This window comes from Panthera onca, chromosome E2, assembly GCF_046562875.1.
Source record: "Panthera onca isolate mPanOnc1 chromosome E2, mPanOnc1 haplotype 2, whole genome shotgun sequence".
Classification (NCBI taxonomy): domain Eukaryota; kingdom Metazoa; phylum Chordata; class Mammalia; order Carnivora; family Felidae; genus Panthera; species Panthera onca.
The window spans coordinates 6,055,180-6,082,926 of record NC_138353.1 but is presented as its reverse complement, the minus strand read 5'-3'; the positions used below and the strand labels follow the sequence as shown (position 1 = coordinate 6,082,926).

Here is a 27,747-nt window from a genome sequence, read left to right as displayed (position 1 = left end):
GTCAGCCTCCTTCCTCTCCCTAGGGGTTGGGCTGCTGAGCATTTCCATTCAATCACACAGTTGGTCTTTCAGAGGTGTCCAGTCCCCCATTTTGAAGTTCTGTGGGGAACCCTTGCCCAGAGTTGCCTCCTTAGTGTAATAAGGACATGCCTACCACTTAGGAAATCTTAAAGGTTTCTGAAGCTCTGAGCCAGGAACCTGAGACAAAGACCAGGTGAGTGTGTGTGTGTGTTCATGTTTATTTTTGGGAGAAAGAGTGCATGCACGCACACAAGAGTGGGAGGGGCAGAGAGAGAGAGAGACACAGAATCCGAAGGAGTCTCCAGGCTCTGATCTATCAAAACAGAGCCCAATGGGGGGCTTGGACCCACAAGCTGTGAGACCATGACCTGAGCTGAAATTGAATGCTTCACTGATGGAGACACCCAGGCGCCCCCTGAGTGTACTTTATACCACAGCTTCCAATGACCAAAGCTTGAATAATCTAAGCAACTAAATAATTTGCAGAGCATTGAAGTATAACACAAGGTATAAAATAAGTATAAATGAGTTCATGCTGATATGAGGAACCAATTGAATAAACACATAAATGAAGGAGAAGTGACACAGCTTCCACACAGAAGAATGGCAGATAATAAATGGGGCTACTTAGCCCTCCAGGATGTGGAGCTTAGTTCAACAGCACACCCCTACCCTCAAGTACCATCGTCCCCCACCGCCCCCTCACTTGACTGTGGGCTGTGTTTAGAGTTTCCCAAAGAATAGAGTATGGAAAGGCATGCATGGTAATTTTACAGTGGAGGAGTCTGGTGAACATGACCTTAACTAACTGATCATGTTTAACATCATCCAAGGTAACTCGTGTTAATTGCATGAAACTTCTCAGACTGTATGCCGTGATGAGATGTGATATTCTTCTCAAGAATCCATAAACGCAGTCTATTCAGGAGAACAACTTCAGGGGCGCTTGGGTGGCTCAGCTGGTCGAGCGACTGACTCTTGATTTCAGCTCAGGTCATGATCTCACAGTTAGTGGGATCAAGCCCCAGTCAGGCCCTGCGCTGACCGCATGGAGCCTGCTTGGGATTCTTTCTTTCCCTCTTTCTGCCCCCCTGTCCTCCCTATCAAATAAATAAACTTAAGGAAAAGAAAAAAGAAAACTTCCGAGAAATTCAACTTTAGAGGCATTCTAAAATGTGAGGGACCCGTATACCTCAAACCTGTCATGAAAAACAAGGAAAGTGTGAGAACGTGCTCCACTAAGCAGAGGAGACCGGGGAGACAGGACAGCTACATATAATGTAAAATCTTGGATGGATCCTGATCAGAAAAATGACTGTGTTAAAACCATTGAAATGTAAATAAAGTCTGGAGTTATTTAACTATGACATAGCGATGTAGGTTCCCTAGTTGTGAAAATGAACTATGGTAAGGTTAAGGTGGTAGCATTGGGGGTTCTGGGTGAGAGATATTTTGGAACTCACAGTGTTATATTTACAAATTTTCTGCAAATCTAAGTTATTCCAAACTAAAATGTTTACTTTGAAAAACTTGCAAATGTTTATGATTTAATAACAGTGAATTATGTTAACCTCTTCTTTTTAAGTGTTTTAAATCTTTATTTTTGAGAGTGAGAGAGACATAGTGTGAGCAGGGGAGGAACACAGTGAGGGTGGACACAGAATCTGAAGCAGTCTCCAGGCTGTAAGCTGTCAGCACAGAGCCTGACACGGGGCTCGAACTCATGAACTGCGAGTTCATACCCTGAGCCAAAGATGGACACCCAACTGCGTGAGCCACCTAGGCGCCCATAAAATCTTTGTTTTTTTTTTTTTTAATTTTCTATTTTTAAGTAATCTCTACACCCAATAACGGGCTCAAAGTCACCATCCGTAGATTAAGAGATGCATACTCTACTGACTGAGCCAGCCAGGTGCCCATAAAATAGTTCTATGTTTCAGTTAATATCTTTTTTTTTTCCTTTCAATGGTGTCTATTGCCTTGGTAGTGATTTCAAAAGCGATACTATCCCTTTTTAAACAAAATCTGTTCATATACTCCACCTTCAAACTGCTACTCGTCTCCTGCACCAAGCCACCAAGCTTGATGAAATGGTCCTCCATAACCTCAAGTTGGAAAAGCAGAAGTCCATCTTGAAATCTCTTTCTCACCAACACAGCCAACTGCCATCAAGATTTAACACAGAACAGTCTACCTTGTAAACATCTCAAAAGTCATTCAGTCTTTTCCCACATACGCAATCTGTTTACTGGTTGCACCTGCACCCTTTCTAAAATTCAGCTGACACCTCTTCCTATGTTCCTCTTTGTGTCCCGCAGTTTACTCTTCAAATATTGACCAGAAAATATTTGCATGCACTCATCTTGCCCCATAAGCATTATATTTCAAACGTCCACAATTTCTCTTAGATATGAGGCATAACATTCATAGCATAGCCTCCAAAGCCAGCAGTAAGTAAACCTAGTTTTCCCTCCACCCTCACCCCAGGCCATGTGCATCATAATCAGGATTCACAATTGCAATCTCAGGTATATCTTGGGAAAATTTAATATCTCAATTTGAAAATTACACATTCAGTGGTATTGCCAGTATGTTCACATTATTTCAGGACTGTTTTCTGGAATCTTAACTTCTCCACTGTTACCATTAAAAAAAATACAACTATTGGGGCGCCTGGGTGGCTCAGTCAGTTGAGCAACCAATTTCAGCTCAGGTCATGATCTCACAGCTTGTGAGTTCGAGCCCCGTATCAGGCTCTGTGCTGACAGCTTGGAGCCTGCAGCCTGCTTCAGATTCTGTGCCTCCCTCTCTCTCTGCCCCAACCCACTCACATTCTGTCTCTCTCTCAAAAATAAACATTAAAAAAATTTTAAATAAAAAAACAACTATATAAATATACACATATTAATTACAGATGATTTCATGTACCATGCTCTTTAGTATTTCATATTAAGCTGATGTCAGTGTCTCACTCACCCCTCTCTGCAATGAAACTGGCTCATTATGGTTCTTAACATTCCTTGAGGTCTCACTGCATCAGTGACTGAACAGGTGGAAGACGATTCATATATCCCTGATGAGATGAGGTAATTATGTATTTCTTCCACAGCAGACACAGTACAGTCTGAATATGCTGGGGTCATGATTCATGAGAACAAAAGGACTAATACTTGGAAAACATGCAATGATTAGTAAAGTGACATTCACCAGCCACCAACTAGAATTATCAAAGGGAGCCACGTAAACATAAATAATGGACACAACGGCATTAAACGATACAAAGGTAGTCACCAAAACAAGGATGCTTTGGGTGGCTCTGGTCTCAGGGGAGGTGTGGGGGAGAGATTGTTCCTATGGATGCTTTGGACCCTCTGCGTGTGACTGTGAAGGAGAAAAACCATGGAGCTGCTGGTCAACGTCATGTGTCCCAAACACAAAATGTCAAGGAAAGATGTCATTGCTGCCTATAATGAGCCTGTGATCTTGTCTCTACACTGTGAAGCACAACAATATCCCAAACGCTTTTTTTGGTAATAGTTTTGTTGTTTCATTTACAGTCATATAAATGGGAAAAAAGTTATTTGCTAGCATGTGGAACACCCTGCACAGGATACTTGAGGGGCCAATGTACTTTGGAGCTTTCACTTTAAGCTCTGCCCACCTGGAGTTCCCAGGGCTGATCGTGATGGCCTGGAAGACACTCAAGGGCAGGTGGAACAAAGGGACATACCTCTGGCCACTCCGTGAACATATAAAAGAACGTAGCATCCATAATAAATGGTGAAATGTTTCAGCCCTAGCGCTGCCATCGTCTCTGGGATTCCTCTAGAGAGAATGGGCAAGGAGTTGGCTACACTCAAGTGCCTGAGAACCAACTTTGTGGATCTCGGCTTGCATCCCCTGAAGCAAAGGGACATCTAATGATAGAAGAGTGAGAAACTGCCCAGGATTCCAATGACTATGTGGAATAGGAAGATCACTACTGTATTCAAATCCACCGAGGCCATTCTGTCATTGTCCAGAACTCACACGTAGAGGATTCTGCATGAAAATAATGAGTTTTGGGCTACACTTTCATGGAAAATAAAATCTTCACTTACCTCTCCCTTTCCCTGAGAGTGAACATCTAAACTCTATTGTCTTTCGTTAAGAGATGTCCAAAGTTACATGTGTGTCTTTTTATAGCACTTACAATGTGTGGGTCACTGTTATTACTGCTTTCCCTATTGCAACTTATATAATATTCACAACCCTATGAGTTAGGAACTAACATTACTCTCATTCTATAGACGAGGAGAATTTAACCATGGGAAGTTAAGTGACTCATGTAAATAGCAGAGGAATCACGATTTGAACCTTGGTTGCCTAGTGGCAGTGACATGAATGTTTGCTACGGTACTATACTATGCCAGGAACCTCATTATGGATACACGCACACACATACACACACACACACACACACACCTTCTCATATTTTAAATTTATTTTACTTACTAAACCTGGTTTGATCATTTCCCACTTTCGTTTAAGTATTCTTTATAACCAATATAACTATGGAGTGAAGATTCAAAGGTCTTAATAAATTATACATGCACTGAGTAATTTTATTGAGCCAGTCTGATTTATTTAATGTAGACAACTGTTAGGATGGCAGCTGAACTCATTTCATTTTTTGCCTGGACCAAAAGGACAATGGCATCCTTAACAGAAATTATTGGGCAGAACTGCACTGTGTGCTAACATATGGGACATGAAACATCACATAGTGGTAAAGCATATTAGGGCAGAAACTATTAATCCTCTTTAAAGATCACATCACTGTATGTTATTTTATAAAAAAAAAAAACAAACCTGAAACTTGAATTGATATTTGATTTCAAAAAGCTATTTAAATACAGCACAAACCTGCCAAGTGGAATTTGAGGGCTTGGAATCTTGGGCATTTAATAAATTGAAAAGCAAGAAAGGTGAATCATGAGCTGGGAATACTACTGAAATGATTTTAAACCAGAGGAAATATAACTTAAAAATTTTTTCCTGATGAGATTTTATTTTTAAACTAATTTATTAATTTAAATTAAAATACAAAAATAAATTCCTTAATTTTTTGCTCTTTGAAACCATCGGTTACAATGTTAACTTTTTCATAAAGGACCTTTCCTAATTTCATGAAGATTATCTCACAGATCAAGAGACTACAGAGATTTGCAGTAGAGACACATTTACTGTTTCCATTAAGCACATCACACTCAAGTTACAGAAGAACACATTTCAGCAATTCCCATTCAGTCATGCTATTCATGCTGTGAACCAGGTATTTTAATTAGTTCCATCACACTCATTATCACACACACATGCCTTTAGAGAAATCACATTATTGCTCCCGAAAATGTCTCTGTGACTCTTGCTCACGTTATTGAATGGCAGATTAATTTTGAAATTATAATCTTTTTGTTTAAAATTTTTTTTAATGTTTATTTATTTTAGAGACAGATAGAACACAGCTGGACCTTTCCCAACTAGACAAACTCTTTGTCTTGCTCATAGACGAACACTAGAGATATTCCACTAAGGCCAGAAAACCACACTAAAAAACGTACATGGTCACCTGTTCTATTAATTTGTCATTGTATTGGGGGGTTAGCCAGGGCCATTTAAAATGCCCTAAGAATTAGAAACAAAGATGCAGAACTATGTTTGTATATGATTCAAGTACACGTCCCAAAACACAAAGGAACTGATAGAAAATCCAGTATTAAAAATAATTCAGTAAGCTAATAGGACATAATACTGACATACAAAAACAATAGCCTTTTTGTACATAGGCTAGTATTTTTTATTTTTTTATTAAAAACATTTTTTAATGTTTATTTATTTTTGAGAGAGAGAGAGAGAGAGAGAGAGAGGCAGATTGAGAGGGAGACACAGAATCCGAAGCAGGCTCCAGGCTCCAAGTTTTCAACACAGAGCCCAATGCGGGGCTTGAACCTACACACTGTGAGATCATGACCTGAGCCCAAGATGGACACTTAACCGACTGAGCCAACCAGGCCCCCATGTACACAGGATATGTTTATACAATAGCCTAGGTGCAATAAAGACACATTTATGAGTTATTAAGAAAGTGTAACATAAGATGAAATAGGGGCACATGCGTGGCTCAATTGGTTAAGCATCTGACTCTTGATTTCATCTCAGGTTGTAATCCCAGGGTCATGGGATCAAGCCTCCTGTCTGGTGCTGCACTGAGTGTGGAGCTCGCTTGGGATTCTCTCTCTCTCTCTCTCTCTCTCTCTCTCTCTCCCCCCCCCCTTTCTCTCTCTCCACCTGCCTCTATCCCCCACTCTCTCTCTAAAATAAACAAATAAATAAATAGCTTTAAAAAATAAATGAAATAAACTAGCCAGTAATGAAACTAACAAAAATGTGTAAAGCCTATATGGGGGAAAAAATTAAACATTCCTGAAATATATGAAAATAGAAATAAATGAATATAAATTCATGTCATGTTCTTGGGTAGAAAAAGTCAATGTTATAAAAAGGTCAATTCTCCTTAACCTAATTTATGAATTTAATTTGATCCTGATATAGTTTTTTAAATATATTGACATAGGTTTTCGAACTAGCAATGTTACTGCAAAAATCTTACAGAATAATGAATAAAAATATTCACAAAAACTTAAAAAAATCAGTATGGATATCCTTATGAGATGTTTATTTATAAACAGATTATGAGATCAGTGAAGCTAAAAATTCAGAAGTATGCCAAAGTGCATAAGAAAAGTTAATAACCAGCATAAACTAAAGTGGGGATAACATCATTAATGCTTGGTATTTGGGAAATGGGAATTCCTATCAAAATGACAATAAATGTTCTTTTTTGTTTTTTAAAATTTTTTCTTAAGTTCATTTATTTTTGAGGGAGAGGCAGAGGCAGTGTGTGAGCAGGGGAGGGTCAGAGAGAGAGGGAGACACAGAATCCAAAGCAGGATCCAGGCTCCGAGCTGTCAGCACAGATCCCAACGCAGGGCTCAAACCCAGAAACCATGAGATCATGACCTAAGCCAATGTTGGACGCTTAACCAACTGAGCCACCCAGGTGCCCCGACAATAAATGTTTTTATTCTTCACATCCTACAGCGGGATAAAGGTCAAACAAAAGAGAAGTCTATATGGTAAAAAATAATTAAAAATGATTAAATACCTTCCTAAGACCTGCTTCTCAAGCACCTGACTGTAGCCAACCTCTGGCTCATCATCATTAAAGACGTTGCTCAGCAACACTTCTGGCTTGAAAAATATCTTCGTTGAGTTTTGATGCATATTTGTTTTGTATGTTCTGAGTGGCCACTGGTGTATCCATTGGCATCGCCTGCTTCTTGAGTGTCTTCCGGGACATCACGATTGGCCCCAGGAACTCCAAGATGACAGAACTTAAAATAAAAGCTCTGCGCACCTCTCTAACAATCAGCTGCTGGATCCTCACTGTGGGGGTAAATACCACTTTCTCTCTTCTTGTGACTGACAATGAACAGTGGAAACATCACAAAGAAATTTGACCAGGGGGTGCTGAATAACAAGATCACACAATCACCATTTGCCCTACTTTTAACCTTCCTTCCTGTGGGCCATTTGGGATTCATGACCTGGACCAGCATCTCCATAGTTTTCCACGTCTTAAGATACAAGCAGTGGGTCCAGCACATTCACAGGAACATCTCCAGAATTTCCCCAGAGGTGAGGGCTACCCAAGGCATCCTTGTCTTGATAAGCACCTTTGTATCGTTTTAAGCTCTCTCTTCCACCTTTTCATTTCATTTGGCTCTTTCTGAAAATCCCAGTTGGTGGGTGCAGAACCCCTCTACCCTAATCACTCCATGGTTTTTTTAACAATCAGCCCTTCTGTTCTCTGGAGCCCTGACCTTATTGTGTCCAGGGTCGTCTCTGCATGCTACAGAAGGCATACACAACTCTCTAAAATGACAAGATACCTATAAACTACTGTAAACTGTTAAAGAATGTGTAGTCATGTGTTCATTCACTCCTTGCAGAGATTTAAGTACTGGAGGGGGCAGTCACTTAATAGGGTGTGAAAAACAAATCCAGCCAGCACCACCTTCAGGATTTCCACAGGAAAACAGAAGAGGAGCTATTATAACTTGCATATTTCCTATTGAAGATTATTAACAGTATATATGATGCTGCTGAAAATGTGAAAACCTAGTTTTACAATTTGCTTGTATTATTCACATAAAGAACAGACATGTCTCTGGAAATATTTCAAAACCACCATTTCATCAGTACTAGGAAAAGTTAAGTATCTCTGAAAGAGTACACCTTTTACAAGCCTCCTCATCTGCACTTGTTACCAAGCATTCAGAAACAGAAAACAAAAAGATCTAATTTTCCGGGTACCTGGATGACTCAGTGGCTGACCCTCAGACTCTTGCTTTTGGCTGAGGTCAGGATCTCAGGGTTTGTGAGATCCAGCCGAGTTGGGGGGGCGGGGGAGGGGACAGAGGGCTCTGCTCAGAGCCGGCTTGGGATTGTAGATCTAGCTCACTGCCCCTCCCCGCTTGCTCTCCCTCCCGTGCTCTCTCTCAAAATAAATACATTTTTAAAAATCTAATTTTCAAGGAAAAAAAATCCTTCCAAAATAACCGAGAACAAAGATTAAAAAAAATTAAAATTGCAATGAAATTTGGCAATTAAGGGCTTAAGCAAATACAGGTGCCATGTGGTAGGTTTCAAAGACGTTTGGATTTGTAATTCATCTCGAGAGGTGTGGATTCGAATATCAAATCTAAAGAAAAAGACATTAATGAACACTTATAGAGGCAAAAATGTTCCTTTAAAGCAACTTGCCAGCTTTTCGCTCCCACAGCCCAGGGCGGAAAGCAGTCCAGCAAGTAGAGAGAAGTGACAATTCAGTGAAAAGCTCTGATGGGGAGTTAATACCAAACTGCACATTCTCCACAAAACGGTTTTGCATTTCGCAATGTAGCGTCCATCACCGACACTGACCACCCCGGCTTTTGCTGCATTAAACAAAGAGCTGTAACTGTCCGCATCTCAGTCGACCCACTAGGACCCCCAGCCCCAGGTCCCCGCGCTGCTCCGCCTCCCCAGCTGGAGGCGCGTCTACACTGCTTGCTACAAATGTTTCCCCCGGCATCGTGTTGAATTTGTCAAATACCGCCGCTCCCAACAGAAGCGGCCCACCCTTCCCTAACCTTGTGCCCAGCCTGGCTCCAAACGACACCAGCGGGATTGGGAGGAATCCAAAAGCAGAACCTGAAACCGCGGGGCAGGAAAGACAAACAGGACTGACAGACACCAAGAAGCAGACCCTGCGCAGGGTAGGACACTGTACGCCCAGGCCCCGCCTAAACCCGCCGCGTCATAGACGCGCCTCGGCTCCGCCCAGCGGCTCGCGCTTGCGCACTTTCCTGCAGACCCGGAACTGGATCGCCCGGAGCAACCAGCGCGCTCGGGTGAGTGAGTCTCCATTTTCCAGGTTTACACCAGGGGCCGTGCTCCTAAAGCCCCGCCTCCACATCCAGGTTTCGGGGTCGCCTGGAAGGTAAAATCCTTGCACTCACTAGTCCCGTTCACCTCTCGCGGCGTGGCTACAAGACGTTCAGATCCCAGTCGCTCGGGGCGGGTCCCGGGCGTCTGCATCGTTTCCGTTTAAAATCGCTCTGAGGCAGGTACGGGCCCAGCCTTTCTGTCTCTGGCCCTTGCAGACCCCGATCGCCCTGACAGTCGCTTTCCTGCTCAGAACCTTTCTCTGACTCCCGAGTCTCCCCCCTGCCGTCCACCCCCAACCGCGTCGGGCACAGTCGTCACTAGGGAGGTGGATGCAGGCCCTTCGCCCCGCCGCAGGGAGGGCAGAGTGGGGACAGAGATGGCAGGGAAAGACGCAGAAATCTGCGGAGTTAGAAGGCCATCATAAAGTGTGGGGAGAAAGAACGGCGGGGATTGAAACAGAGGCCGTAATAGAGTGGGGTCAGACTGTTGGAGGAGGAATAGTGAGGCAGGGACCCAGAAATGGACAAAAGGACAGAAGAGAAACAAGGACACAGAGACGTATACAGAGAAGAAAACACGTAGTGGTCTCAGACAAAGCACAGAACCCAAACCCAGGTGAGTACTGCATTGATTGGATATGGGGATATTAAGTTGTGAAGTACTGATTTGTGGCTTTATGACCTCATTAATCTAAAATTTGGTGAATTGTTCCAGTTATACAGAAGAGATTGAGAGTTGTGAACCCTGATGTTTGAGGCATCTGCTCTTTCTAAGCATTGCATCAGAAGATCAATTCCATTTGCAACCCCTACTCATCTAGAGGGCAGAGGACTAGCTCAGTGAGTTAACCAGGGAAGACTTTCTATAACCACATGGTGCTTTTTACAATGGCCATCATTAACAGTACTGTTTGTCTCTCTCCCTTTTTTCTGTGGCTCATGGTATTCTTTGGTGTATCCTCACACTTGTTTTGGCTTTAATCTCAGAATCCATTGGATATCTTTTTAATTTCCAAATTATTTTCCCTCTGAATTTTATTGTTCAGATTATGAATTTTATATACTTTGTACTCTATCATATGTTGGAACCATTCTTTGATTTCTTTATAATATTTCCTTACACATCTGTTAAGGATGTGGATAATCTTTAACACTCAAAACGTGTTCAGGCAGTTAATTTAATATTCAACAGTTCTCTTTTTCCCTTAAGTGATCTTTTACATTACTGAGTTCCAAGCTGAAGTCTCCAACTAATTACACGATCCCCTCAAGTCCCCTTTGTGTATTCTGTACACGTTGAAAGGTGGTCTGGATTGATGTGGAACTTTGTTCCAGCAGAGCCCATCTGTTCATAATACAGATTGCTCAGAGCTCATACCCACAGATGACCCTTTTTCATGTTTTCCAGGACTTGTAACTATTTGTAATTTCATACAGCTTTTCTGGAAAAGAGGAATTAAATGTTTGGGTTTGATCAAACCCATGAAAGAGAAGCCTCTCTTGTTCGGGAATATGAAAGGTAATCTGGAATTAGGACCAACACTTTTTTTTTTTTTTTTTTTTAAATTTACATCCCAGTTAGCATGTAGTGCAATAATGATTTCAGGAGCAAAATCCAGTGACTCATCCCCTACATATAAAACCCAGTGAACATCCCAAGAAGTGTCCTTAACGCCCCTTATCCATTTAGCTCATCCTCCCACCCAGCACCCTTCCAGCAACCCTCAGTTTGTTCTCTGTATTTAAGAGTCTTTATGTTTTGTCTCCCTCCCTGTTTGTACATTATTTTTGCTTCCCTTCCCTTATGTTCATCTGTTTTGTGTCATAAATTCCACATATGAGTGAAGTCGTATGTTGTATGTGTTACTCTCACTGCTAATTTCACTTAGCATGATACACTCTAGTCCATCCATATTGTTGCAAATGGCAGGATTGCATTCTTTTCGATTGCCAAGTTAATACTCCACTTATATATATATACATATAATACTTGTATATACATATATATATACATATATACTTTGTGTGTGTGTGTGTATATTATGTATGTATGTATGTATATATACACATATATATGTATATACCACATCTTCTTTATCCATTATTCAGTCGATGGACATTTGGGCTGTTTTCATTCTTTGGCTATTGTCAATAGTGCTGCTTTAAACATTGGGGTGCATGTCCCCCTTCGAAGCCACACATCTGTATCCCTTGGATAAATACGTAGCACTGCAAGTGCTGGGTCATTGGGTAGTTCTATTTTTAATTTTTTAAGGAACCTCCATACTTTTTCCAGAGTGGCTGCACCCATTTGCATTCCCACCAGCAGTGCAAAAGAGATCCTCTTTCTCCGCGTCCTCGCCAACATCTGTCGTTGCCTGAGTTGTTACTGTTAGCCATTCTGATAGGTGTGAGGTGGTATCTCATTGTGGTTTTGATTTGTATCTCCCTGATGGTGAGTGAAGTTGAGCATTTTTTCATGTGTCGGTTGGCCATCTGGATGTCTTCTTTGGAAAAGTGTCTATTCATGTCTTCATTTCTTCACTGGATTGTTTTTTGGGTGCTGAGTTTGAGAAGTTCTCTATAGATTTTGGATACTAATCCTTTATCTGATATGCCATTTGCAAATATCTTCCCTCATTCCGCTGTTTGCCTTTTAGTTTTGCTGATTGTTTCCTTCACTGTGCAGAAGCTTTTTATTTTGATGAGGTCCCAATAGTTCATTTTTGTTTTTGTTTTTCTTGCCTCTGGAGACATGTTGAGTAAGAAGTTGCTGCGGCCAGGTCAAAGAGGTTTTGGCCTGCTTTCTCCTCGAGGATGTTGATGGCTTCCTGTCTTACATTTAGGTCTTTCATCCATTTTGAATTTATTTTTGTGTATGGTGTAAGAAAGTGGTCCAGATTTCTTCTGCATGTCACTGTCCAGTTTTCCCAGCTCCACTTGCTGAAGAGACTGTCTTTATTCCATTGGATATTCTTTCCTGCTTTGTCACAAAGATTAGTTGGCCATATGTTTGTGGGTCCATTTCTGGGTTCTCTATTCTGTTCCATTGATCTGTGGGTCTGTTTTTGTGCTAGTTCCATACTGTCTTGCTGATTACAGCTTTGTAACACAGCTTACAGTGTTACAGCTTACAGTCCGGAAATGTGATATTTGCAGCTTTGGTTTTCTTTTTCAGGATTGCTTTGGTTATTTGGGGTCTTTTGTGGTTTCATACAAATTGTAGGATTGTTTTTTCTAGCTCTGTGAAGAATGCTGGTATTATTTTGATAGGGATTGCATTGAATATGTAGATTGCCTTGGGTAGTATTTACATTTTAACAATATTTGTTCTTCCAATCCATGAGTGTGGAATATTTTTCCTTTTTTTTTTTTTTTTGGTGTCTTCAATTTCTTTCGTAAGCTTTCTATAGTTTTCAGGGTATTGATTTTTCACCTCTTGGGTTAGGTTTATTCCTAGGTATTTTATGGGTTTTGGGGCAGTTGTAAATGGGATCGATTCCTTGATTTCTCTTTCTGCTGCTTCATGATTGGTGTATAGAAATGCAATTAGGGGCACCTGGGTGGCTCAGTCCGTTAAGTGTCTGACTTCAGTTCAGGTCATGATCTCACTGTTTTTGAGTTTGAGCCCTGCGTCGGGCTCTGTGCTGACAGCTCAGAGCTTGGAGCCTACTTCGGATTCTATGTCTCCCTCTCTCTCTGTCCCTCCCTTCCTCATGCTCTGCCTCTCTCTCTGTCTCTAAAATAAACATTAAAAAAAAAAGAAATGCAATTGATTTCTGTGCATTAATTTTATATCCTGAGACTTTGCTGAATTCATGGATCAGTTCTAGCAGTTTTTTGGTGGAATCTTTGGGATTTCCATATAAAGTACAAGCCATCTGCAAAGAGTGAAAGTTTGACTTCCTCCTTGCTGATTAGGATGCCAGGACAAGCCCTTTCTGCTTAAAGCTATCCAGGCCATCATTTCAGAATTTACTTACACCCAGTTCTGCTCACTCAACTCAAACTTCTTAAGGGTAACTTGGTAAAATTACTCCCCTTCTGAGCCCCAGTGTACCTACCTGTAACATGGAGACGACAGACCAAAAATTCTGAACCTGAGCTAATAAGATCCCTGAAATGATTTTCAAAGTTGGGTGTGTTTTTGTGTTGACAGTTTTCTGGATGAGGGTATGCAGTTATCATTAGAGTTTACAATGTGACCCATTTCCAAAAATAATAAAAACCACTTAGAAAGAGGCAGAATAGTCTTAGAGAGAGAGACATGCCTCTGTCAGCTCCACCCTCTCTGTGTGTCTTAGCTATATCTTAAAAATTTGTGTCATCTTTTGACATTAAACCTTCTCATGGCTTCCCATCACCATGAGGACAAAGATCTAAACTCAGAGTGTAGTAACCAGGGAGCTTTGGAGCTCAGGTGGCTCTTAAGACTTGTTCCAAACTGATGGCATGGACAAGCTTCTGTGTCCTCCATCAACCATTCATTGGATGCTGGCTTCCTAGGGAGGAGCCAAGAACTTGAATGAGGGAGTTCCCTTAGGCTGAGTGCCAGGTAGACAAGACAATGCAGTTTCAGTAGAGTGTGTACGTTTCAGCAGGAGGGGAGGGCTTTCTGAAGAAATGCTTGACAAATGCACTTGTTGGACTCCATATAGGAGTTTATTCTCCCTGAATCCCTTCTGTTGCGGTGGGCAGCAAAGGTCTGTCTTTCTCCCATAGTAAGGTGCTCTCTGTATGCATACTCTATATGCATACTATGGCAGAGGAAGAGGATATCTTGATTCTAAACATTAAACAACATACTTTTTGTCACACAGTATAACCTTACCTGAGAAGGAAGACCAGAAGAAGAGGGGGGAAAAAAAGGAGGAATGGCTCTTTTCCAGGTAAAAGTCATATTTTTTGATGATTGTTCTTCCTAAAATGTCACATTTTGAACTCATTAATCTTCTCCGTCTCAGAGTTGTCCTGCCTACAGTGTTTACTCACACCCAGGGCCTTCTCCCAGTCTCCTCTCATCTCCATGCAGATTCCATCTCACTGTGACCCAGTGACATGGAACTTGGGAAGAGGCTCCTTTTAGGTGGTTATCCTGTGAAGGAGTTTCTTCGCAGGCAAGAACTAGAGATGGGGGAAGTGGGCTGTCGTGTCCTTGAGGTTGGGCAGTTGGATTCTTCAGAGACTCCTTCTAGATGCCCATTCAGCTCATATAAATAAACCAGGATTAAAGAGATTACATACTAAGTAATATATTAATGCTCACAAGTACTTGAGAAACCCTGGAAAATAAGACTGACGGGGAAATTTGCTTTGATTTTACAAATGCCTTTTGACGTTAAACGAGGGAATCAGTGTGCTTCTGACTCCCAAATATTAATACTTTGGAATAGAATGGGAAGTTCAAAGTATGGATAAGGAATAGAGAGTTTTGTTTTGTTAACACAATTAGTTTTAAAATGTAGAATCAACCTACTTTTCTAACAGTAAGTGTTTTTTTATTTATAGCACATCCATCTCATAAAGACCATGTGTGGTGTTCTTTCAGGAACTCTTATGCCGTAGATCTTTTAAATAAAAATGTTTATAACTTAGCCTGACATAGGACCAGAACTTTCTGTCATCAGAGAGGCTGGCGCTCAATTTTCATTTTACTAATAATTGTTAAATTTTTTTTTGTATTAAACCCCTCTAGTATATATTTTTGTGGTTCAGTTCCACACAGTGGTACATCTTAGAAACTAATAAGTAAAATAACCATTCCCTCTCACATCTTTCACCATCACGGATTGTCTTCATCAGGAACTGATGTTCTCTTTAGTGCAAATCTTCTAAAAATGTATTTACATATTGTAATGTGATTTTAGAAAATATTCTTCACTAAATGTTTTATCATCATATTTTACTCTGCAAATTGAAATATTTACATACCATATGTCTTGAAGTTGTTCTCATGTTAGTAAACGTAGAGATAACTGCTTTTTTAGATCCTCATTGGAGCATTCACTAAATGAAGAAACATGGGTCCTTTACAATTTCTTACTGTTTCAAAGAATGCCAGGTGGTGGCTTCTCAGCAGGCTGACTTCACTACAGACATCTAAGCGTATCTTAAAATTGTTATGGGGTGCCTGGTTGGCTAGGTCGATAAGGTGTCCGACTTGGGCTCAGGTCATGATCTCATGGTTAATGAATAAGAGGTCCACGTGGGGCTCTGTGCTGACAGGTCAGAGCCTAGAGCCTACTTCGGATTCTGTGTCTCCCTCTCTCTGCCCCTCCCCTGCTCACATTCTTTCTCTCAAAAACCAATAAACATTTAAAAAAAAAAGAAAAAAGAAAAGATTGTACAGCTTAAGCAGGATTACCAGGTTAATGATAGTCTTTCTGAGGAGGCACAGACGTTCCACTTACTAAATAAAGATTTTAAATCAACTGTCTTGAACATCCTCAGCTAAAGGAAAACATGGAAAACATCTAAGAAGTAGAAGAATAATGTTTCAACAAATAGAAAATATCAGTAAACAGACAGATGAAATAGAAAGGGATGGGATAGTTATTCTGGAGTTAAAGTATAATAGCCAAAATTCAAAATTCACTAGAGGGTGAATGGACAATAGACGGACAATAAGAATAAAGAATCAGTGAACCTAAACATAAGTTAACTGAAATTATCAGGTGTAAGCAGAAGAAAGGGAGAAAAAGAATAAAAGGGAAAAAAAGAAGAAAAATGACTGGAGACTAAGAAATCTTCAAACACTATCAAGAATACTGATATACATGTAATAGGAGTCCTAGAAGGATAAGACAAAGAAAGGGCAGAAAGAATATTTGAAGAAATAAGAGTTGAAAACCTCCCCAATATGTCAAAACAACCTACACATCCAAAAAACTCAATTAACTTCAAGTATGACAAATGCATGGAGATCCCTGGCAAGCACATAATCAGTCAGCTTTTTATTTTTTTATTAAAAAAAATTTTTTTTAACTTTTATTTATTTTTGAGACAGAGAGAGACAAAGCATGAACAGGGGAGGGTCAGAGAGAGAGGGAGACACAGAATCTGAAACAGGCTCCAGGCTCTGAGCTGTCAGCACAGAGCCCGACGCGGGGCTCGAACTCACGGACCGCGAGATCATGACCTGAGCCGAAGTCGGCTGCTTAACTGACTGAGCCACCCAGGCGCCTCAATCAGTCAGCTTTTTAAAAAAAATTTTAATGTTTATTTTATTTTTGGGAGAGAGAGAGAGAGAGAGAGAGACAGAGCACGAGTGGGGGAGGGGCAGAGAGAGAGGAAGACACAGAATCTAAAGTAGACTCCAGGTTCTGAGCTGTCAGCACAGAGCCCGATGTGGGGCTCGAACCCACAAACCATGAGATCATGACCTGAGTCAAAGTTGGAAGCTTAACCAACTGAGCCACCCAGGCGCCCCAATGCTCGCTTTAAATACACAAATAGGTTGCAAGTGGAAGGATGGAAAAAGACATTCCTTGCAGATAGTCATGAAACCTACCTGAGTAGCTATACACATATCAGACCAAACAGACTTTAAGTTGCAAAATTGCTACTAAAGATGTTGAAGGACATTCTATATTGAAAAAAGAGTCAGTCCATCACGAAGATAAAACAACTATAAATGATATGTATATAACAGCAAAGCCCCCAATTTTTTGAAGCAAAAAAAGAGTTCTACTATAACAGAGGGAGACCTCAGTGTTCCCTTTTTAATAATGGACAGAACCGCCAGACATCAGTAATAGAGGACTGTGCAACACTAAACCAGCTAAACTCAGCAGACATATATAGAACACTCCACCCACCAAAAACATTGCACTCAAAATTAGGAATAGAAGGGAACCTGATCAGTCCGAAAAAGGATATTATAAAAATTCCATAGCTAACATCATGCTCATTGGTGAACAACTGAAAACTTCCCCCTAATATCAAGAACAAAACAAGTATGCCCCATTGTGCCACCACATATCAACACTGTATGGGAAACTTTAATTAGAGAAAATACAGAGGATAAATAAAATGTGTCAGAATTGGAAAAGAAATCAAATGATCTCCATTCATAGTGTACATGATCTTATATTTAGAAATAAGAATCCTCAGAAAGACAGTTACCATATGTTTTCACTCATATGTGGATCCTGAGAAACTTAACAGAGAACCATGGGGGGGGGGGGGGTAGTTAGAGAGAGGGAGGCAAACCATGAGACTTAAATACTGAGAACAAATTGAGGGTTGGTGGGGGGTGGGGGAGAGGGGAAAGTGGGTGATGGGCATTGAGGAGGGCACCTTTTGGGATGAGCACTGGGTGTTGTATGGAAACCAAACTGACAATAAATTATATTTTATATTAAAAAAAAATAAGAATCCTCAAACTATTAGAATGAATTCACTGAAGTTACAGAATACAATATCAACACTGAAAATTCAGGTTGTGTTTCTGTACGGGAGCAATCAACAAATGGACAGTAAGTAAACAGTTCCATTTAGAAGAGCAAGAAAACAAATGGGAATAAATTTAACCAAGGAAATGGAAGATTTACACACTGAAATTTCATACAAAGTCGTTGAGGAAAATTAAAGAAAACCTAAACAAATGTCAAGATATCTTGTGCTTGTGGCTTAGAAGACCTTAAAATGGCAGTACTCCCCAGAGCAATATAAAGGGTAATGCAGTCCTTAGAACACCCCAAAAGCATGTTTTGCCCAAATGGGAAACCTGATTCTAAAACTCACATAGAATTGGTAAGGACACCAAATAACGAAAATAAATATGAGAAAGAACAATATTGGAAGACTTAGAATTCTTGACATCAAACCTGACTACAATAACTTTGAGTAATCAAAACTATAATTCTAGCAGAGGCTAGAAATACAGATCAAAGTGATAGAATTGAGCGTCCACAAGTAAACCCATATGTCTGCAATCCATTCCCTTTTACAAGTCTGCCAAAAACAGTGGAAAAAAGAATAGTCTCTTTAATGGTACTGGAACAACTGGATATCCTTGTGTCAATGAAACTGAAACTACCTCCTACCATATAAGTAAATAAATTCAGAATTAATCAAAAGACTACAGGTAAGAGCTAAAACTATAAAAGTCTTAGATGAAAACATAGAGGTAACTCTTCATGACCTTAGTGTTGGCAGTGGATTTTTATATATGATACCAATAGCAAAAGAGAAAATGACTAAGTAGATAAATTGGTATTCGTCACAATCATGTCTGTGCACTGAGACATTATCACGTGAGTGAAACAGTCTACCAAATGGGAGGAAATAATTTGCAAATCACAAATCTACTAAGGGTGCAGAACCTAGAAATATATGAAGAACTTCTCTACAACTCAACAACCAAAATACAAAGAGCCCAATTTGCAAAATAGTCAAAGTATTTTAATAGACATTTCTCCATAGAAGATATACAAATGAAACAAGCACAAGAAGAGGTGTTCAATGAAAGTAGTCATTAGTAAGATGCAAAGTCAAAACCAAATGAGTTATCATTTCATACCCACTAGGATGACTATTGTAAAACAACAACAACAACAAAAAATAAGTGTTGGTAAAGATGTAAAGATTCTAATTAGAATCATGACACACTGCTGTTAAGCTGTTGTAGCTGCTGCAGAAAACAGTGTGGCCAATTCTCAAAATATTAAACCATGTGACCCAGTAATTCCACTCCTAGGTACATAACCAAAAGAACTGAAAACAAATATTCAAACTTACTTGTACTTGAAAGTTCATAGCAACTTATTAACATCAGGCAAAGGTGGTAACAAGCAAATGCCCATCAGCAGTTGAGTGAATATGGTCTAGTCCTGCTATGGAATACTCTGCAGGCAGAAGAAAGGAAATGTACCACTGATACATACTATATCATGGATGAACCCCAAACATTATTCTAAGTGAAAGAAGGCAGATGCAAACGGTCACATTTTTGATGCCATTCCATTCACATAAAAAGATCCAAAATCAGTAAATCCAGAGACAAAGCATTAGTGGTTGCCACGGACTGGGCAATAGGAAGCACCTGCTTAATGGGTAAAGGATTTCCTTTGGGGCTGATAAAAATGTTTTCTATCTAGACAGAGGTGAGATTTATGCAACATTGTGAATGCACTGTCACTGAATGGTACTTTATTTTTTTATTTAAAAAAAAAATTTTTTTTTAACATTTATTTATTTTTGAGACAGAGAGAGACAGAGCATGAACGGGGGAGGGTCAGAGAGAGGGAGACACAGAATCTGAAACAGGCTCCAGGCTCTGAGTTGTCAGCACAGAGCCCGACGCGGGGCTCGAACCCATGGACCGTGAGATCATGACCTGAGCCGAAGTCGGCCGCTTAACCGACTGAGCCACCCAGGCGCCCCTGAATGGTACTTTAAAATGGCTAATTTTATGTTAACTGTATCTCTTCAAAATTATCTTACACAAATCAAAGAATACTCACTCTAGCCAAGTCCATCTTTACACATCCCTAATTTTGTGTCAAATAAGAACACTTTCCCTGTCCACTTGGTGAAATGTGTTTTCCTTTCAGGGACGGTTGACATTCAGGGACGTAGCCATAGAGTTCTCTCAGGAGGAGTGGGAGTGCCTGGACCCCGCTCAGAGGTCCTTGTACAGGGACGTGATGTTGGAGAACTACAGGAACCTGGTCTCCCTGGGTGAAGATAACTTCCCTCCAGAAGTCGGTAATTACTTTTTGTGTTTGCATTTCCTTTTGAGAGTCCCTGACTTGATCATAGGAGTTTCAAATCCCTGTTCTTTAGGGAGTGATTGCAGCCATTTTGATGGAGAATGGAAAGGCATCATAATGTGGCAAATGGACTCTTAACTTCCCTTTCCTTCAGAAGTTCTGCACTCCTGCTTGTTTAGGTGGTTGCAGAACATTAGTCAGAAAACCTTGTGGGAGGGAAATGGTGATGACGAGCACTGGGTATTATATGTTATATGAATCACTAAATTCTACTGAAACCCATACTATACTGTTTATTAACTAACTAGAATTTAAATAACCATCTAGAAGTCTGGGGAATAGGATGTAAAAACCCTTAAAGTCTTAGTAAGTCCAATTTCACTGACATCATTAAAGATAAGGCTCAGAGACAATAAAGTTACTTAAAGTTGGGGAAAGAAAAGGAAACCTTATGGTGAATTTTTTAAAATATCTGATTCTGTGGTCTTACCCTTGTGCTTTTGGTTCAGTACTTCTTGGAAAGAACCAGATTTCTGCATACCTAAAATAATCCTTAAGCATTCAGGCACTCAGTTGACTACTTTTTGAAATATGTTTCTACACCCACATATACTGAATGTCCTTTCTTTGTTGAACAACAAGCTGGGAATGTATTCTGGAAGAGCAAAGCAGATCTGTTTTTCTTTATAAATGGAAATCTCTTCTTGAGCTGAATATCATCTCCATTTTCGAAGCAGGGAAAGAGCCCTGGACTGTGGAATGTGACCTGAATATTTGGGGAAATCCAGACAGGTGGGAATGTATTGGAGATGTGAGCACAAGTCAGAGCTTAGAGGGGCACAGAGTAAATGGCTCCAGTAAATACTGTTTGGGAAGGGTCTGTGGGAAAATACAAGTTCATTCCTTATGAGCTTTCAAAGAAAAGCCTCCCTCACCCCCCACCCCCACACTTCTCATTCTGTTATTCAGATGTGTAAATCAAATGTGTACACATCTAAACTCCCACTGTTAGGACCTACAACGCTGTTACCTGGCCCCTCTGACCATACTGGTGCCATGGTTTGAGAGGGACTGGGATGGCTGTCCCTAAGGAATCTTTTCCCTGATCTCTCTTGGTTCTCATTCCATACAGGTCAGAGCTGAGGCCTCTATAGTGCAGACCCCAGGACCTGTTCACTTCCCATTTCTATTTTGTGTCCTAGAGAGAACTTCTCAGGAGACAAACAAAATGTAGTATCTGTCTAATAAAAGTAGAGCTAAAGTTTATCTCTTTCTTTCCTGGGCCATCCTGGCTTCTTAGGGTCGGGCCATTGTGCATTAATTAGGAAGAAGTCATGATGTAGATAATTCCAAAAAGTGAAAATCCAAAATTAGATGTAGTTAAAATACAGCACAGTTTACTGACATCTCTAGTTAGCTTTTCTGTCGGAAAAACATGTATCATTCCACAGATGTTTATTGCATTCCTGATATACGGAAAGCACCATATTAATAAATTTGGGTGGTGTTTTGTTTAGGTTGTTTTAAGAACTAAAGAGGCAGCAGCAAGTTTTGATGTTAAGTAATCTCTGCACCCATTGTGGGGTTTGAACTCACCACCACAAGGTCAAGGGTTGCATGCTCTACCAAATGAGCCAGCTAGGCATCCCTCTTTTTTTTTTCTTAGCCTTTTGATCCCTTCACCCATTTCTGCCACTGTCCCCTCAACTTCCTGCCTGTAGTAACCACCAATCTGTTCTCTGTATCTACTAAGAGAGGTGGTTTTGTTAAGATTCCACATATAAGAGAAATCATACTGTATTGGTCTTTGACTCATTCCTCTTAGCATAATGTCCTCAAGGTCCATCCGTGTTGTCACAAATGGCAAGATTCTTTCTTTTTTATGGCTGGATAATATTGTGTTATATATACACAACTTTATCCATTCACCCATCAATGGACACTTAGATTGTATCTGTATCTCAACTACTATAAATAGTGCTGCAGTGAACATCAGAACGCTTCTTTTTGAGTTAGTGTTTTTGTTTTCTTCAGATAAATACTCAGAAGTAGAATTGGTGGATCACACAGTTCTCTTGGCTATACCATTTCATCTCCCACCAACACTGCACAAATTCCCCACCCTGTCACCAATGCTTGTTATTCTTGTCTTTTTAATAACTGCCATTCTAATAGGTGTGAAATGATACCTCATTGTAGTTTTGATTTGCATTTCCCTGGTGATGAATGACGATGAACATCTTTTCATGGTCCTGTTGGCCACCTCTAGGTCTTTGTAAAATGTCTATTCAGCTCTTCTGCCCATTTCTTAAATTGGATCATTTGAGCATTTTTGGGCTGTGTTGGATTATTAGTCCCTTATCAGATACATCATTTGCTAATTTTACATTTTGTTGAAAAAGTGTTTCCTTTGCTGTGCAGACACTTTTTAGTTTGATGTAGTCCCACTTATTTTTGCTCTTGTTTTTTCTTTTGGCGTCAAGAGTCAAAAAAACAAAAAAATTGCCCAGACCTGTGTCAAGGAGCTTCTTACCCTCTATCTTTTCTTCTAGGAGTTTTATGGTTTCAGGTCTTAGATTTAGTCTTTAATCCATTCTGAGTTAATTTTTGTGTATGGTGTCAGTCAGTGGTCCAGTTTCACGCTTTTGCCTCTGGCTGTCCCGTTTTCCCAAACCATTGATTAAAGAGATTGTACTTTCCCCCATTGTACAGTCATGTCTTCTTTGTTGTAAATTAATTGACCATGTGTGTGAGTTTATTTCTAGGCTCCTGTTCTGTTGATCTGTGTATCTATTTTTATGCTAATACCATACTGTTTTAATTACCACAGCTTTGTAATCAGGGAGTTTGAAATTGGGAATGTGATTCCTGTAGCTTCGTTCTTCTCTCTCAAGATGATTTAGCATTTGGGTTCTTTTGTGGCTCCATACAAATACAGGATTTTTCTATTTTGTGTGTAGGTTTTTAAGTGGATGTAAATTTTCAACTTATTTTTGTAAATACCAAAGAGTATGACTGCTAGACAACATTTAGTAGTATGTTTAATTCTGTAAGAAACTTGCAGTCTTCCAAAGTGGCATACCATTTTGCATTCCCACCAGCAGTGAATGGGAGTTCTTACTGCTATATATCCCACTAATATTCAGTGTTAGTGTTCTGGATTTTGGCCATTCCCATACATGTGGAGTGACAGTTGTTATAACACACATTGTCTTCAACTAAATCTATGGCATTCTTTAAGCCGAGATTTTATGATACCTTGAGAACATACTTTTTTTGTAGTTTTTTAAAGTTACTGCCTTAGTCACAGAAATATCATGAAATTGATTTGCCATAGCTTTTTACATAATAATACATTATTTTGGGGCACCTGGATGGATCAGTCAGTTTAGCATCTGACTCTGGATTTGGGCTCAGGTCATGATCTCACAGTTCAAGAGTTTGAGCTCTGCACTGGGCTCTGTGCTGACAGTGTGGAGCCTGTTTGGGATTCTCTCTCTCTGCTCCTCCCCCACTCTCCCTCTTACTCTAAGTAAATAAACTTTAAAAAATAATTCTTGTATGTGTCTCCTGAAACATGTATATATTAAATAGTTCTGTTGAGTACCTAGAAATGGAATTCATGGGCTATTCAGTTCGATACTTTTCAGAACAAATGCTGAAACAGAGGTCAGTCTACACTCTTCCTGTAACACCATACTGTCTCCTTTTTGATATTTTCCACTTTCACATCATACCAATACTATACATTCTTACAGGATGAGTCCGTATTATGCCTGTTGCTAAATCAGTTCCTTTCACCAAGGTCAGGCATTTAACTTACAACACAACCATGTTCCCATAAATGTGCAAGCACAAGCACGGTCGCCACATGGCCTGAAACTCCTTGGGCTTCACTCTTGCTTTTCTGAATCCAAGTCCTGGCCTTTCCTCAGATTTTTGATTGAGCTAAGAAACTATACTGGTATCTCCAGGTATATTAATTTTGAGCACCAAAGCACCTAAGTTTCCACATGTCCTGCCCCTCCCCACACTGTAGAAAAACCCCTATTCATACACAGTACAAATTGCTGATGACTGCAACTTGATCTGGTGTTTAATAATGATGTGTGTTTAATAATGTATGAGGATATGATGAAAAGAACACGACACTATTATAAGAAACCTGTGTATTACAATCTAAAAATCGATAGATCTAGCAGGTTAAGTTAGTAATCACAGTTACACAAAACAATAGTCTCTGGAATTCTAAAGAATTCTTCCTTGAAAACTAAAGACAGAATTTACATTCCATAAGGAACACACAGTAGGAGAAATCAAAGATATGTTGAGAATCACTGAATTATGAAATAACAGCTTGAGATAAATACATTTTTATAAAGATTAGGAATTAAGGAAGATAAACATCTCTATGATTTCATGCACAGTTATATAATAGCCAGTGTATAGATGAGCTCTGTAATCATGAAGTATCATTTCATTATCCAGTTATATGGCCAAAAAATATGGATAGTGTATAATGTGTGTTTGGAAAAATTACCTTAAAATCAGAGAAATTATTAATATGGAAAAATTTATAAAAAGCAAACTTAAAAACATTGATTATTACAATAGTGTTTGAAGACCATCCTTGAAAAACTTACTGTGTTCAGTATAAAGTATTTGGTTGTGTAATTATGTAATTCAGTATAAAATATTTACCTTCCAACTCTCTTTAATAGGAATCCCTTCTGATGGATTTGCAATCAAGGAATTATCACCAACAGAGGATATTAATAAAGGAGAATTTTACCACTTAGTGATATTGGAGAGAAATGGAAGTCATGGAATCAAGGATTTTGATCTCCAGGAAGTCTGGGAAGATATGCATGAGTTTGAAAGTCAGTGGGGATATGATACAAGAAATTATAAAGTGCCTTTGACCCATAACAAAACTCTCATTTGTAGAAAAGACCAGCAACTTAATCAGTCCTCAGTTACTCTTCCTGAAAAGCAGAGTGTTTCTGTAAGAAATAATACATACCAGTATCTCATGGGTGGTGAGCCATTTATAAGGACTTTGTTAAAACTAGACAATAACAGAATTGGTGCTGGAAACCAGTACGTAAACTGCTTGGAAAATAGAATTGGATTAAGTTTGCAGGCACATCGGGCTGAACTGCAGAGATTTCACAGTGAGGAGAAAATGTATGAATGTAATCCAACTGAGAAGTCTGTCAGCAATGGTTCCTCAGTCTCACCACTTCAAGGAGTTCCTCCCAGTACCAAAAACTTTTGGAATAAATCTAGGAAGATTTCAAAATACCCTTTATTACCTGCACAATACAGGAGAGGTTATGCTAGAGGAAAATCTTATAAATGTAATGACTGTGGGAAGGCTTTTAGCAAAAGCTCAAATCTCATGAGTCATGAGAGAATTCATTGTGGACAGAGACCTTACAAATGTAATGACTGTGGCAAAGCCTTTACAGACCGTTCAAATCTTACTCGACATAAGAAAATCCATACTGGAGAGAAACCTTACAAATGTAACGAGTGTGGCAAAGCGTTTACCCAATGTGCAAACCTTACTAGGCATCAGAAAATACACACTGGAGAGAAACCACACAAATGTAACATGTGTGACAAGGCTTTTAACCAAAGTTCAAGCCTTATGGCACATCGGAGAATTCATACGGGAGAAAAACCTTATAAATGTAGTAAGTGTGATAAGGCTTTTATCAAACGTTCAGACCTTTGGGGTCATGAGAGAACTCATACTGGAGAGAAACCTTACAAATGTAACGAGTGTGGCAAAGCCTTTGCTGAGCGTTCAAATCTTACTCAACATAGAAAAATCCATACTGGAGAGAAACCTTACACATGTAATGAGTGTGGCAAAGCATTTACCCAATTTGCATCCATTACTAGGCATCAGAAAATACACACTGGAGAGAAACCACACAAATGTAATGTGTGTGACAAGGATTTTATCCAAAGTTCAAACCTTATGGCACATCAGAGAATTCATACAGGAGAGAAACCTTATAAATGTAGTAAGTGTGATAAGGCTTTTATCAAACGTTCAGACCTTTGGGGTCATGAGAGAACTCATACTGGAGAGAAACCTTACAAATGTAATGAGTGTGGCAAAGCATTTACCCATTTTGCAACCCTTAATACACACCGGAAAATACACACTGGAGAGAAACCACACAAATGTAATGTGTGCGACAAGGATTTTATCCGAAGTTCAAGCCTTACGAGACATCGAAGAATTCATACGAGAGAAAAACCTTCTAAATGTAATAAATGTGATAAGGCTTATATCAAACATTCAGACCTTTGGTGTCATGAAAGAATGCATATTGGAGAGAAACAAATGTCATGAGTGTAGCAAAGCCTCTAGTGGAATGATCACATCTTACTCAGCATAAGAACATACTGGAGAGAAACCTTATAAATGTAATGAGTGTGGCAAAGCTTTTGCCCAATTGCAAAACTTATGAGGCATCAGAAAACACATCATGAAAAGAAACACAGTAAACCTAATAAGTGTGGTGGTGCATTTATTCAAAGCTTCAGCTTTGGGGTCATCAAAGAACTCCCGGTAGAAAGAAAACTTGCAAATAAAGTGAGCAAGTGTTCAAGCTGTACTCAGCATCACAGATTCCATCAAGGAGAGTTAACATATGAAACTAATGTACGTGGCAAAACTTGTAACCATGGCTCACACCTCACCTGGTATCAGAATGTAAATATCCGAACCATACAAATGGAATGTATGGCAAGGCTTATACAAGGTTATACCTTGGGGAACATAATTTTTTCTAGAGAGAAACCTTACAAATGTAATGAGTGTGATCAGCTTTATAAAAGTGTACAACTTTGGGACGGAGGGTAAAAATAAGTGAATGGGATTAAGAGGTACAGACTTCCAAGAATAATAATAATAAAAAAAAAATGTACAACTTTTGGTCCTGAAAGAATTTACAACAACAAAGAATTCATACTGGACAGAAACATTACAAACGTGATGAAAGTGATAATTTATTCAGCCAATTCTCTCAGTGGACTACCATAAGAAAATTCATACTAGGGGGAACTAGGTTTATTTTGAGCATTAATCAATCTTAGGTGTTAAATTCCACAGAAAATTAAAATTATTTAAATTCATGAGATGAAGTGTGTCAATCCAACAAGTATATCTGGAAAGACCTAATCATCTTCTGTTTAAATCTCTTTGAAAGATTTTATTTTCTTCTCTACATGCATCATGGGACTCAAACTCACAACCACACCATCAAGAGTCACATGCTTTTCCGACTGAGCCAGCTAGGCACCCCTATAATTTTTTTTTACTACATTTGCTATTCTTGGGGCACCTGGGTGGTTTTGTCAGTTAAGCGTCTGACTTCAGCTCAGGTCATGATCTCACAGTTCATGGGTTTGAGCCCCACATCAGGCTATGTGCTGACAGCTCAGAGCCTGGAACCTGCTTT

At 39.6% G+C, this 27,747-nt stretch overlaps 1 protein-coding gene and 1 pseudogene across 1 annotated transcript in view; one reads left to right on the top strand and one right to left on the bottom strand.

The window, feature by feature from the left end:
- Positions 1 to 27,421, top strand: part of LOC132691141 (uncharacterized) — a 50,891-nt gene extending 23,470 nt beyond the window's left edge. The window contains 4 exon segments of the mRNA XM_078438757.2: positions 14,372 to 14,440; positions 20,108 to 20,261; positions 24,988 to 26,623; positions 26,625 to 27,421. Coding sequence (XP_078294883.2) covers positions 14,426 to 14,440; positions 20,108 to 20,261; positions 24,988 to 26,623; positions 26,625 to 26,682 — 1,863 coding nt within the window. The 5' untranslated portion in view covers positions 14,372 to 14,425 and the 3' untranslated portion in view covers positions 26,683 to 27,421.
- LOC132674874 (vomeronasal type-1 receptor 2-like) lies at positions 1,937 to 4,469 on the bottom strand (annotated as a pseudogene).
- Positions 27,422 to 27,747: the final 326 nt, after the last annotated feature.